This window comes from Meles meles, chromosome 14, assembly GCF_922984935.1.
Source record: "Meles meles chromosome 14, mMelMel3.1 paternal haplotype, whole genome shotgun sequence".
Classification (NCBI taxonomy): domain Eukaryota; kingdom Metazoa; phylum Chordata; class Mammalia; order Carnivora; family Mustelidae; genus Meles; species Meles meles.
In genome coordinates, this window is record NC_060079.1 from 14,768,202 (window position 1) to 14,782,329 (window position 14,128).

Sequence of the window (14,128 nt, forward strand, 5' to 3'; positions counted from 1 at the left end):
TAAAAAATTTGAGAAAAGTGCCAGTAGAAGTGTGTGTTTTTGGAAGTATCTCACGTCTACAAGAAACCAAGCATTCTAATTATTTTTAATTGTTTAAAGCATAGGAAAAAAAAATCAGATTACTTCTTTCATAAAGCCAAGATAACAAACAGGAGGCTAAAACTGGATAACAGATATTCCTTCAAAAGAAAACTTAAGACAGATCTTACTAATATTGCTGCAAAAATTGTAAGTAAATTTCTAGTAAGAAGAGAGTTTACTACAGTAAAACAAAGATAAGCTATGGCTGGGGTGCCTGGGTGCCTCAGTCACTTTGGCTCAGGTCATGATCTCAGGGTCCTGGGATTGAGCCCCATGTTCAACCCCTTAGGGCTCTGGGCTCCTAGCTTCTGGCTCAGCGGGGAGTCTGTTTCTCCCTCTTCCCTGCCACCCCTGCCCCACTCCCACCAGTGATCTCTCTCACAGATAAATAAAATCTTTTAAAAAAAATTTATAAAATATATATTATGGTCAAATGTGAAGGTTGGTCTTAGTAAGCCTAATAGTCATGTTATAATTTATTACAAAATTGAGTAAAAGGGAAAAGGGCACATAGTAGGCCATTCTGATAGATGCTAAAAGGGCTTTTGATAAACATATGTGTCTTATTTTTAATTAAACCCAATAAAATAAGATTAAGTGTTTTTGTAACATAATAAATTTGTCTCAAACCAATAAGCATTGTCCTATAGTAAACACTAAAAGCATTCCCAGTAAAATTAGGAACAAAATGAGGAAAATACACTATCTCTTCCATGATTTAACATTGCTTTAGAAGCATTAGCCAGTATAATTAAATAAAGTAATACGTACATTGGTGGAAAGGAGAAAACAAAGTTATCATGGTATTTCATGGAAAATCCAAGGGAATCCAACTGAAAAACTACCAAAACCACAATAGCCAAAATAAGTATGTAAAAATCCAGAGCTTTCCTTATAAACCACTAACAACTGTTTTGAAAATATTGTAGAAGTAAAAACCAGAAAGCCTAGGAGTAAACTATACAAGAAACTTGCAACCTTATAATAGTAAGTGGAGGAATATAATATTTAATGAAAGAGTTAGGAAAAGTTATATTACCCACTAAATAACTGGCAAGCTGTTTTGAAAGGAAAAATCAATATAGACTGCTTATCTTGGTTTTTCATAAATTTGAGATGAGTCCAAGATTTTCAAAGGTTTTAAATATATAAAATGAATTAATAAAAGTATTAATAGCCAGCACATTTCTGTAACTCCTTTTTTTGTGATTGAAGGGATGCTAATGCCACGTCATGAAATATTGATGGATTGTATAATTAAATATCCACTTGTTAAAATATATTTATAGAGCCCTACTGTATATAAGATACTGGAGTATATAAGGTTCTGTTGAAATGAACAAACTCTGCCCTTATATTTTAGTGAGGGAGAAACCATTTAGATAAAAGCAAAAATCATGAAATAAGTTAGGAATGCAAATGGTATGCTGGGAAACTATTTTCAATATGCATAACTTAGAAAAAGTGTCTTTAATGTATAAAGACTCTAACAGAAATATAACAGGTTTCAGAGTAGAATACTAGCAAAGGAAATGAACAGGAAATACATAAACTGGAAATCGTTCCAGCCCCTCAAATCAATCAAGAAAAGACATTTATGCCTACTAATACTAATTGAGGCAAATACAAATAAAAACATGTCTGTACTGTAACCAGTGTTAGCTAGCATTCCAACAATGCTCTCTTGATTGGATTATAAATTGATTCAGCTATTCTTAGTTGGTAGTGTGGTAATACATACAAACTTAAAATGCGTGCAGTCTTCAGCACTGCAGTTTCATTTTCAGAAACTTACCCCGAGATAATTAGAAAAGATATATACCTAATGATTATTTGGTCAAGGCTCAATCAGAGAAACAGAAACCATGTCAGGTATTTTTTTTTTCAATATTTTTTTCTTCTTTAAGTAGTAGGCAGAAAGGCAGGCAGAGAGAGAAGCTGTGGAAGCAGGCTCCCTGCTGAGCAGAGAGCCTGATGTGGGGCTTGATCCAGCACCCTGGGATCATGAACTGAGCTGAAAGCAGAGGCTTTAACCCATTAAGCCACCCAGGTGCCCCACTTATCAGGTATTTTAATCATAAATTAATACAGATGTTTGAAGGATGAAAGAGCAACAAGTTGCTTTGGTAACCCAGAGATTATGAATTGCTGGAAGCTGGAACCACCCTTAGGGCTGGAGGAACAATTGAGAGAAGTGGTGTTAAGAACTGTCCATTGGATGGAAGAGCCCTGTCAATATTGCCTAACGAGCTGACACTGTAGGAGTATCCTAGCTGTTGCTGGGGGAATGCCTGAAGAAGCTCTGGGGTCTTTTATTGGAAGAACCTAACATGAAGCCAGCTCTTGAGGGAGTCTAGGAAATGTAATTTCAGATTTATATATCCAGGATCTCAGAGCAGATTATGGGAGGCTTAAACCTTAAAGCTCAGAAACAGTATGTAAATAACTAGCATAAGGATGTTCATGGTTTTGTTGTTAAGAGAAAAAAAAATCCAAAACATTTAAATGCTCATCAGGTTAGACTGGTTAGAGTAGTTGGGGTATAGCTATCCACTAAAGACCCACATGGCCATTAAAATTGACACGGAGCTTCTCTCCAGCATTGTTGGTGAAAAAATGTTTCCAAATACTTTGTATGTTGTATCCTCATTTACTTAATATATGTATGCATGTAAGGGAAATTTTAGACGGATATTCACTAAAATGTTAACAGTAATTATTTTAGGGTAGTGGAATTTTGAGTGTTTTCTTCAGTAGTTTTTAAATGTGTTTTTCAGTATTGTTTACATTTTCTACATGTGTATGATTATCATCAGGGGAAAAAAACCTTGAATTGGCAAATCAATATAGCAAGGGAATAAAGTATTTCATTTAATAGGAACTTAGTAGTAGAAAAGTAATCAGAAGATAGTTGTTTTATTTACATTTCACTAACATCTCAGACTCTGCCTCGTACTTAAGAATTCTTGAAAGTGTTTTTTCTTCTTTATTTATTGTTTTTGGTTTATTTCTGTTTTTCTGTTTAAATGAGTATGCAAAACATTGGATGAGCTTAAAATTTCTCATTCTGTCTTTAAAAATTCCAACCCAAATTGCTTTTTACATGTGTATGACCTGTAATTTTCTCTTATTACTGAGAAAAGGGATTATGGATGTTTGAATTGGCAAGTCTGATCTATGAGAAGACACGTCTTATCTAGGGAGTTTAGTTACTGAAGTCACCAGAAGTTAATAATTTTTCATTTCACAAAGAAGCCACAAACCATAGACTAAAAGGATTGTTTGGTGAGACGACTCTTCTTGTATATTTTATTACTGAAATTTTCAAACACAGAAGTAACTAGAATATTATAATGAACTCCCATGTATCCAATAACTAGCTTATGTATGAATAACTTAAACAGCTGCTTTTGATTAATTTATAATTTATGTACTCCCCATTCTCCTTCTATTTGAAAGCAAATGACAGACTATATTTATCGTTTCATCTGTAGCATCTAAGTATCTCTAAAAGATAAGAACTCTTAAAAAAAAAAAGCATAATCTTGGATTGGAAGAATAAACATTGTTAAAATGTCTATACTGCCTAGAGCAATCTATACTTTTAATGCCATTCCGATCAAAATTCCATCGGCATTTTTCAAAGAGCTGGAGCAAATAATCCTAAAATTTGTATGGAATCAGAAGAGACCCCGAATTGCTAAGGAAATGTTGAAAAACAAAAACAAAACTGGCGGCATCACGTTACCTGATTTCAAGCTTTACTACAAAGCTGTGATCACTAAGACAGCGTGGTACTGGCATAAAAACAGACACATTGACCAGTGGAACTGAGTGGAGAGCCCAGATATGGACCCTCAACTCTGTGGTCAAATAATCTTCGACAAAACAGGAAAAAATATACAATGGAAAAAAGACAGTCTCTTCAATAAATGGTGCTGGGAAAACTGGACAGCGATATGTAGAAGAATGAAACTCGACCATTCTCTTACACCATACACAAAGATAAGCTCGAAATGGATAAAAGACCTCAACGTGAGACAGGAATCCATCAGAATCCTAGAGAAGAACATAGGCAGTAACCTCTTCGATATCAGCCACAGCAACTTCTTTCAAGATATGTCTCCAAAGGCAAAGGAAACAAAAACGAAAATGAACTTTTGGGACTTCATCAAGATCAAAAGCTTCTGCACAGCAAAGGACACAGTGAACAAAACAAAAAGGAATGGGAGAAGATATTTGCAAATGACAGTATAGACAAAAGGTTGATATTCAGGATCTATAAAGAACTCCTCAAACTCAACACACACAAAACAGATTATCATATCAAAAAATGGGCAGAAGATATGAACAGACATTTTTCCAATGAAGACATACAAATGGCTATCAGACACATGAAAAAATGTTCATCATCACTAGCCATCAGGGAGATTCAAATTAAAACTACATTGAGATACCACCTGACACCAGTTAGAATGGCCAAAATTAGCAAGACAGGAAACAACGAGTGTTGGAGAGGATGTGGAGAAAGGGGAACCCTCTTACACTGTTGGTGGGAATGCAAGTTGGTGCAGCCACTTTGGAGAACAGTGTGGAGATTCCTCAAGAAATTAAAAATGGAGCTTCCCTATGACCCTGCAATTGCACTGCTGGGTATTTACCCCAAAGATACAGATGTAGTGAAAAGAAGAGCCATCTGTACCCCAATGTTTATTGCAGCAATGGCCACGGTCGCCAAACTGTGGAAAGAACCAAGATGCCCTTCAACGGATGAATGGATAAGGAAGATGTGGTCCATATACACAATGGAGTATTATGCCTCCATCAGAAAGGATGAATACCCAACTTTTGTAACGACATGGACGGGACTGGAAGAGATAATGCTGAGTGAAATAAGTCAAGCAGAGAGAGTCACGTATCATATGGTCTCACTTATTTGTGGAGCATAACAAAGAACACGGAGGACAGGGGGAGATGGAGAGAAGAGGGAGTTGAGGGAAACTGGAAGGGGAGGTGAACCATGAGAGACTATGGACTCTGAAAAACAAGCAGAGGATTTTGAAGGGGCGGGGAGGGGTGAGAGGTGAGAGGGGTGAGAGAGACCCACCAGGTGGTGGGTAATAGGGAGGGCACGTACTGCATGGAGCACTGGGTGTGGTGAAAAAACAACACTGTTACGCTGAAAATAAATAAAATAAAAAAAAATTTTAAAAAAAGCATAATGCCTTTATCACATAGTTAACATCAGTTGTTTGATGTTAATAATATCTAATTTTCTCAACAATGTAATTTTTTAAGTCTTTTTTAAAATCAGGATCCACATTGTTATTTGTTGATAAATCTCTTAAAGTGCTTTGTTTCCTGTAGGCTTCCCTCCAATTCTCTTTTTCTCTTTGTATCCGATAAAGAAACCGGATTTCTCTTGTAGAGTTTCACATAGACTGGTTTTTGCTAATTGTATGCCTTTGGCATATTTTAATGGGTTCCTTATATTTTCTGTAAAGTGATAGTTCAATGCAGAGGCCTGGTTGGATTCCAGTTCAACTTTTTGTTGTTACAGAACCACTTTTATAGATGATGGTATGTTTTTCTATCAGGAGGCACATGATATCTGGTTACTTCTCTTTTTATGATGTTAGTAACTGATGAGACTTAGTAATTAATGGTGATATTCTGTCATTCTTCACTACTAGCCGAATACTTTTAGAAAGAGGAACTTCTTATCTATTTTCTGGTTCCCCAGTGCTGCATCTGTTTAGGAAAGGCAGATTAAATGCTATTGTTTTTTGTATGTTATAGAACAGTGTTCAAAATAGTGAGTTTACTAGCATCCTCCAAATGTGACCAAATAACTTCTTTTTTTTTAAATATGCTCAGGTTTATTTGAGTACGTACATTTACCATTTCTGTTGGTCTTCATTTTTTTATGAGACTGACGCGCTGCCTACTGCGCTAAGGAGGCACCTAGTCTTTATTTTTTTAGATATCCATATTTTCATCTGGTATCATTTTCTTCTTGAATAACTTTAATATTTCTTATTGTATAGTTCTGCTTTTGAATACTTAACTTAGTTTTTCTTTGTCTGAAAAAAAAATCTTTATTTTGCCTTCATTCTTGAAAGACCTTTTTTCCTCAGAATGGAATTGTAGGTTGATATTCTCATTTCTTACCTAAAAGATGTCACTCCAATATTTTCTGGATTCGATAGATTTTGATGAAGTGTTCCTCTGTATGTAGTATTTCTCTGTATGTAATGTGTATTTTTTTTTTCAGTGTTTAAGATTTTTTTTTCTTTTTCACTGTTTTTACCAAATTGATAATGGTATATCTTGGAATGGTTTACTTTATGTTTCTTCTGCTTGAGGCTTATTGAGATTTTGGGGACTGTGGGCCTATTTCCATCAGATTTGGAAAATTCGTGGCTACAGTTTCTTCAAATTTGTTTTCTGTTCTCCCCTCCTCACCTCTTTGTTTTCTAGGACTCTGGTTGCATGTATTTTTGACTACTTAGTAATGTCTTACAGGTCACTTATGCCCTGTTCTTATTTTTTCCCTGTCTCTTGTTTTGTTTTGTTTTATTTTACATGGTTTCTATTGCTGTGTATTCAAATTCACTGATTTTTTTCTTCTGTAACATATAATCTACTTTTGATTCTATTAGTATATTTTTCATTGCAGGCTTTGTATTTTTCATATTTAGTAGTTCCATTTAGGTCTTTTAAATGCATTTCTGTTCTCATCATGTTCATGTTTTCTTCTTGGGCATGTGGAGCATATTCATAATGGCGGTTTTAATGTCTTTGTTAATTTTGTCACCTGTATCACTTCTGGACCTATTTCTGTTGATGAATTTTTTTTCCTGGTTATGTATTACAAGATCTTTCTACTGTGGCTGGTGGAAACGTGAATCACTAGCAGCCTTGCATGTGTCAGGGAATTTTTTGGCTTACTTTCCAGTGTTCTTTTCCTGGTCTTGGGTAGTTTTTTTCTCATGCATGGCACTGATCATTATTCAGCCAGTGACTTGGGACACCCGTCTGTGGATCTGCAGAATTCAAGCTCGCTTGCTGTCTTTGTAGTTCCCTCCTCTGTGGAACTCTGCCCTAGAAATTATAGCTGCCTCAGTTCCCATCTCGGTCTCTCTCAACTCTGTGCAACCACCAGGCTCTACTTGTGTTACTTTGCCTTATATGGCAGTCTGGAGCTTTGCACGCCGTAAGTGGGGATAGATGTGTAAGGCTCTTCTCATGTGTTTCCCATCTTTTAGGGATTATAGTCATGTGCTGCCTGTTGCCCAGTGTCTAAGACCTTTCATATATTTGTCTGTTTCCTGGTTGCTTAAGTTAGGAGAGGATGTCCCATCTCAGATAAACTGTCATCATATGAAGCAGAAGTCTTAGTATAGTTTCCATTCATATATATATTTTTGTAAATGAGTGAAAGTAAACATCTTTTCGCACATCATAGGTTAATTTGTGTATCTACTTTTTGAAGAACTTTCCATTTTTTTATGACCAACCCATTTGTTCATGATATTGCTGGTCATTCTGTATTTGTAGAAAGAATTTATGTTAGGGATATTAACCCTTTCTTTGTGAAACAAAAGGCAGAATTTCCCCTCAGTTTGTCACTTGTCTTTTTATTATATTTTGCTGCTGGTGTCTTACTGTAGTGAATTAATTATATATCTGAATTCTTAATACTGAAACACTGGGTTGGTTATTGGGCAAGAGGTGGATTCAGAAGTTGCTTACACTGTATGATGTTTGAATGAATAATTGAGCTAAGAGATCCTGCTGTATTCAGTATTCATTCTAAGTTTTTGTGTAGTATAATGATACCATACCTACATGTTCTTCCAAGTAGTTACATGACTTACTCCTTACTTCCCTCAGAACTCTGCTCAAGTGTTACTTTATCTGAAAGATCTTCTATAATCACCTTCTTTCAAATTGTAATACACACCACTCCCTACTCCCTGTTCTGTCCTTTTTTCTTTTTTCTTTTTTATTCCACAGCAGTTACCATAATTTGACATAACACATATTTTGCTAATTTATATATTATCATTTGTCTTGTCCTTAATATGCTCGTAGCATGAAGGCAAGCATTTGGGACTTTTAATAGTGCCTGATAACATAGTAAACAATTTGTATAGGTTTTATGATCAGATTTCCCTTTATGTAGGTTGTGCTGGTATGAAGTGAAAGGTGAATCAGAGAAGGAAGAGACTTGAGAAACAGTTTAGGTCCCATTGTAGTGGTCTTATGTATAAGGTGGCAGCAACTTAACTGGAGTGATAGCAGTGAGAATGAAAAAGGCTAATGGGATTGACATTAAGAAAAAATGGGTTGCCCTGCATGTTTCCATTTAGAATTGTTAAGTAAAAAGGAGGGGGGAACCTTGTATTTGGATGATATTTTTAATGTAGCCATTTATGAAGCAAAATTAGAGACAATTGAAAATGAGTTCAGGTAGATGTTTTTGTTCTTAGAAGACATTACCTAAAAAAATATGGATGGTAAAGTATCTAATGGAGTCTTGCTGATTTTTCTGGTTTATTGTTTTTCTTTATATTTTTTTTAGAGCTTTGCTTCCTGTTTTACATCACAAATCTAAAAAAGGACCCCCCCGCCAAGCCAAATACGCCATTCATTGTATCCATGCAATATTTTCTAGTAAAGAGACCCAGTTTGCACAGATATTTGAGGTAAAAAAAAAAAAATTGTTTCATAATTTGTGGTTAAAAAACACATATTAATGATTTTATAGAATGTTCACATTTGGAGATGTATCATTTTATAATATGTTTTCAGAATTTGAATCAGTATAATCAGTTTTGATGTGTGGTTAAAATAGGACAATACCCAATTATTCAGACGTTTAGTACTAACAAGAACAGAAATCAAACAATTATATAATATTTTTTGACATTATACATTTAGGATTAGGAAACTATTTTTTGTTAATAACTAATTACATAAAAATCGTGTGTATTGATAGTAGATAGTAGATGATTCTGTAAGTTAAAAGATGATTCCGTCAGTTTACAGGTTTGAAAATTAAGGTTCTGTTTATAAGATACTGCTGAAGTATATGGAACTTTGTCAGTACTAATTGGTGTAGTATAGGACAAATAATTGGTATATAAAACACAAATAAATTTATACTTATATAACCACTGACCTGATTTTATATCAGATGGATGATATTTAAATACATATTTCACATTATTTTTTCTACCCTTTAAATTACTACTATGCTTTTTAAGCATTCCATTTTTTAATCTATTGTAATCTGGAGCTATCTTTAGTATTCTTATTAGATATTTAGCATTGTTACATAAAATCCAAACTTAAAATTTTAGTTCAGTAGCCTTGAGTGAAATCAAGACAGTTTGGGAATTATGCTGAAGCTACTGTTTTAGAACATTTATACTAACTTTTTCATATTTTCATGTATTATGCTAAAGACCTGAACAAGGAAGAAAAGTAGTTGTCTTTATCATATATCATCTTGCTGTATGTAGCAAATAATTTATTTTAAATTTTGTGCATTGTGGGATGGAGATATTTTTTGTGGTCTGTTTTTGTATATCAGAATGACTTTAATGAATTCATGTTGATTTAGAAAGCTTTTGTTTTTCTTGATTAATCTTCAGTTCCTTTCAATGCTGATAAGGAGTAGGATAATGCTGATAGTAACTTGAATTTGTAGGGTACTTTTATTTTCATTTTGATATTACATATCTGATATTTTGTTTTTCTTTACCATAACCTAATCTGTAACCCTTGGCTATAATATATAGGTTTGCCAGCTTTCTGAGAAAAGATTTTATAGATCTGTCTGGCCTCCATGCGATTGCTATTAATCCAGGGTCTGACTATTAATTCTGCTTTTCCAGAAATGACTTTATTGCCTTATTGTGTAAAATTGTCACACTCACTATTGAAAAAACATGGTCATATTTTTATTCATAATCTAAACAAGCTGGCATTTAGGTGTACAATGGAAGTATTGAGGGAAGTCATCAAGAATAGCAAGAAGCAGAATCATTTAAATATGCTTTTGACTAAATGAAGCCTCACACTACCCTAAGATGTTGGGGAAGAACAATTCAGTATTGTTTTTCAAGCCTAGAATTCTTGATGTTTGGTATGGGAGGACAGCATTGACTCTATTAAAAGTGTCACTAAAATTTTTAATAATATATTTACTTGCTTCCAAATGATAACACACAAAATAAATCCAAATAGTAAAATAGTAAGTTTTCTCCTCCACCTCAGCCCTGTATCCCTAGCCACCCAGTTATCATTCCCAGAGGTAATCTGTTACCAGTTTCTAATATACTTTTCTGGACAGTATTCACATATAAGTAACATAATACACATATGTATGTGCACACACACTCACACACACACACACACAATGACACACTTATATTTTATCTCCTTCCCTCTTTGCTTATGCCAGTGATAATATACTACAGTCACTCTTCTGACTTCTCTATTTTAAAAGTTTAATATTTCATTTTAGATATTATTCTATATGGGTATATGAAGAGTCTCATTCTTTTGTCATGGCAAAATGTGTATTAATGATAGGGTTTTCTATCAGAAAAATAAAAATTTCCTTAGTTATGGTACTTAATATTTGATGCTACAAAAATCCACAAGAATGCATGTGACTCTGTATAATAAAAGCTTATTTCTGGCTCCTGAAAAGAAGTCCCCTTGGGTGTTTGGATTGCATTCTAGTCAGTGGTTTAGGCACATAGACTTTTTTTTGACAATTGGCTTCTCTTCAAGTCCCACTGGATCCTTTGGTATTATGCCTGCCAGTGAGTAAAGAGAGAGAATACAAGAAGATACACTTCTCATACTTACCTCAGTGCAGGCACATGTACCTCACTTGTACTGACAGTCTTTTAACCAGAGCTTATTCACATATTCTCATCTAGCTGCAGAGGATGCTGTGTGTATATATAGGTGTCCTTTTGCCCAGGAAGTAGAACAAAAATGGATATTGGTGAGCCCTAGCAGTCTCCCATGTTCCTGTATGTAGTCATAAAATACACATAATATGATTCTCCATGCTGAAGTTTTTTTTTTTTATCTACTGCTAAGATATGACTTGGGCAAAAACTAACTATTTAAATGTGATGCCTTTTAAACATAAATAACCTATAGGAGTTTAAATGTAAGCTTAAGCTACTACTTACACCATGTATACGTCTTGAAACTTTTGTAATTTTTTTAATATTTGAACATGAAACACGTGAATAGTTTATTTGCATATTCATAGAGTTGAATGTGTTTTCCTCTTCTCATTTTCAGCCTCTGCATAAGAGCCTAGATCCAAGCAACCTGGAACATCTCATAACACCGTTGGTTACTATTGGGCATATTGCTCTCCTTGCACCTGATCAGTTTGCTGCTCCTTTGAAGTCCTTGGTAGCTACTTTCATTGTGAAAGATCTTCTCATGAATGATCGGGTAATTGATATTATTTAGACTTGTGTTCTTCACAGTGTTATCTTCTAAAATTTTTTATTCAACAAAGAGAGAAGTGAAATGATGGAAATAACACTTCCATTTACCTGCCTTCTTTTAGGCTTTCCTGTCCTTTTTTAACGTGCTGTTACATCCATTAGAACTAAAACAACATCAAAGCATCTCTATAGTTGAGTATAGGCATGTAACCTGCAGTGCATTCCTTGATAAATACAAAGTATCATTTGGTTCTTTTTCATCTTTATAGTAGGTTAACTTTTATAATGACATCAATTTTGAAAAACGTGAAGACTGACAAGCTAGTTCACAGTATGGTTGTCATGACAATAGTTGTTTCTTTCCCTTCATGTAGTAGAGAATTAGAAGAGATTGGGAGAAAACATTAGGAAAGAAATAGTGATTTTGTCTGTCTTCCGTTTGTCTTTGGGGCAGTGCTTGTTTGGATGTGGGAGAACTGACACCTTACAGTCACGTGGGGTTGTATGTATGTGTGTGCATATTTATGTGTATTCACACAAACCCACACACATAAACGTGCATGTGCAGACCCATATATAACTATCAGTTTTGTGTCTGTAGTGTACTCAGCACTATACTGAGTTCTTTGGAGAATTAAAAGAAGTATGAGATAAAGTTTCTCCTCCTAAAATACAATTATAATTCTTGCAGTATATATCTGTATTACTACATGTTTCATATCTGTCATTCTTACATTAATTTATTTTAATACTATTAATACTTTTAAACAAATTTGTTATGGAAAATAGTTTATGGGGATAATAGTCAAGATAATTGTATGTATTAGATCTCTAATAATTTGTGGCTGTTTAACATTAGTTGACTAGGGCCCTGTAATTTACGACACGTAGCTCCTGTGTTAATTACCTTCGTCTCTGGCTGTGGCTATGTTCTTTAGCTGTGTCTCTCACTTTTCTTCCTGTAAGTACAGTATTTCGTGTTCTTTAGGTCATGTATGCTAATCATGTGTTTAAAATTTTCTGGAACTTTACTGTGTTTTGTTTTCTTTAATGAAAAAAATTTTGTTGAGATAAAATGTATCAGGGGCACCTGGGTGGCTCAGTGGTTTAAGCCTCTGCCTTCGGCTCAGGTCATGATCCCAGGGTCCTGGGATCGAGCCCCACATCAGGCTCTGCTTCGCGGGAAGCTGCTTTCTCCTTTCTCTCTGCCTGCTTGTGATCTCTGTCAAATAAATAAAAAATCTTTAAAAAAAAAAAATGTATCAGGGGCACCTGGGTGGTTCAGTGGTTTAAGCCTCTGCCTTCGGCTCAGGTCATGATATCAGGGTCCTGGGATCGGGTCCCCATCGGGCTCTCTGCTCGGCAGGGAGCCTGCTTCCTCCTCTCTCTCTGTCTGCCTCTCTGCCTACTTGTGATCTCTCTCTGTCAAATAAATAAATAAATAAAATCTTAAAAAAAATGTATCAGAAAAATACACACTTTTTAAGGCTATGGTACCACAAAGTTAAGATTTTTGACCAACTGACAGTTAGTCAGATTACCAGCCCCCAAACCCCTGTGTCTTTTTCTTGTTATTATCCCTTCCATTCTCCCATTTTTATTTATTTTTTAATATTTTATGTTTATTTATGTTTAATTATATATATTTATAAATATACGTATTCATGTATACAAAATATGTATATTTATATATAAATGTATATTTACATATTTTATGATAAATATATTTATAAATAAACTTGTTTATAAATATACTTATCACATATCATAAATTTATTTGTGATAAATATAAATAAATATATTTATTTACAATATAAATATATATTTAATATATGATATAAATATATATAAAATATTATTTATATTTTATTTATTTATTTATTCCCAATTTATTCTCCATTGTGAGATAAATCCATCCTGTTGTGTATAGCAGTAGTGGCTGCTATACTTCTGTTGCTGTATAGTATTCCATTGTTCATATAAATATCATGAATCTGTTCTGTTGCTAGACATTTAGGTTATTTCTGATATGAAATGCCTGCTGTTGTTAACAAGTACTCTTTTATGTATCATTTTGTGTGTTAATATATACATTTCTGTTGTAGTGTAATTGTTGTATCTTAGAGTATGTTAAGTTGTTTTATTTTTCTTTTAAAGATTGATTTATTTATTTTAGAGAGAGTGTACGCCCAGGCATGAGTTAGGGAAGGGGGAGGAGGGGAAGGAGATGGTGAGAATCTCAAGCAGACTCCCTGCTGATTGAGAAGCCCAATACAGGGCTAGATCTCACAACCCTGAGATCATGACCTGAGTCAATACCAAGAGTCAGACACTCAACCAATAAGCTACCCAGGCACTCCTGTATGAGTTGTTTTAGTAAATTTTGCCAAATTGTTTTTCTTTCTTTTCTTCTCCCTCCCTCCCTTTTTTCTTTTCTTTTCTTGCCAAATTATTTTTCAAAGTGATTATACCAGTTAACATTCTTATATGTGCTGAATGAGAGTTCTAGTTGTACCATTCCCCTGAGTGTACTATATGCCAGTCTTTAACTTTTT

At 34.3% G+C, this 14,128-nt stretch overlaps 1 protein-coding gene across 7 annotated transcripts in view; it reads left to right on the plus strand.

Moving 5' to 3' along the window:
• Nucleotides 1-14,128, plus strand: part of PDS5B (PDS5 cohesin associated factor B) — a 199,128-nt gene that overhangs the window by 136,111 nt on the left and 48,889 nt on the right. For all 7 annotated transcript variants that reach the window (XM_045978167.1, XM_045978169.1, XM_045978172.1 and 4 more), the window contains exons 20-21: nt 8,669-8,792; nt 11,419-11,577. In XM_045978167.1, coding sequence (XP_045834123.1) covers nt 8,669-8,792; nt 11,419-11,577 — 283 coding nt within the window. The remainder of the gene's footprint in view (nt 1-8,668; nt 8,793-11,418; nt 11,578-14,128) is intronic.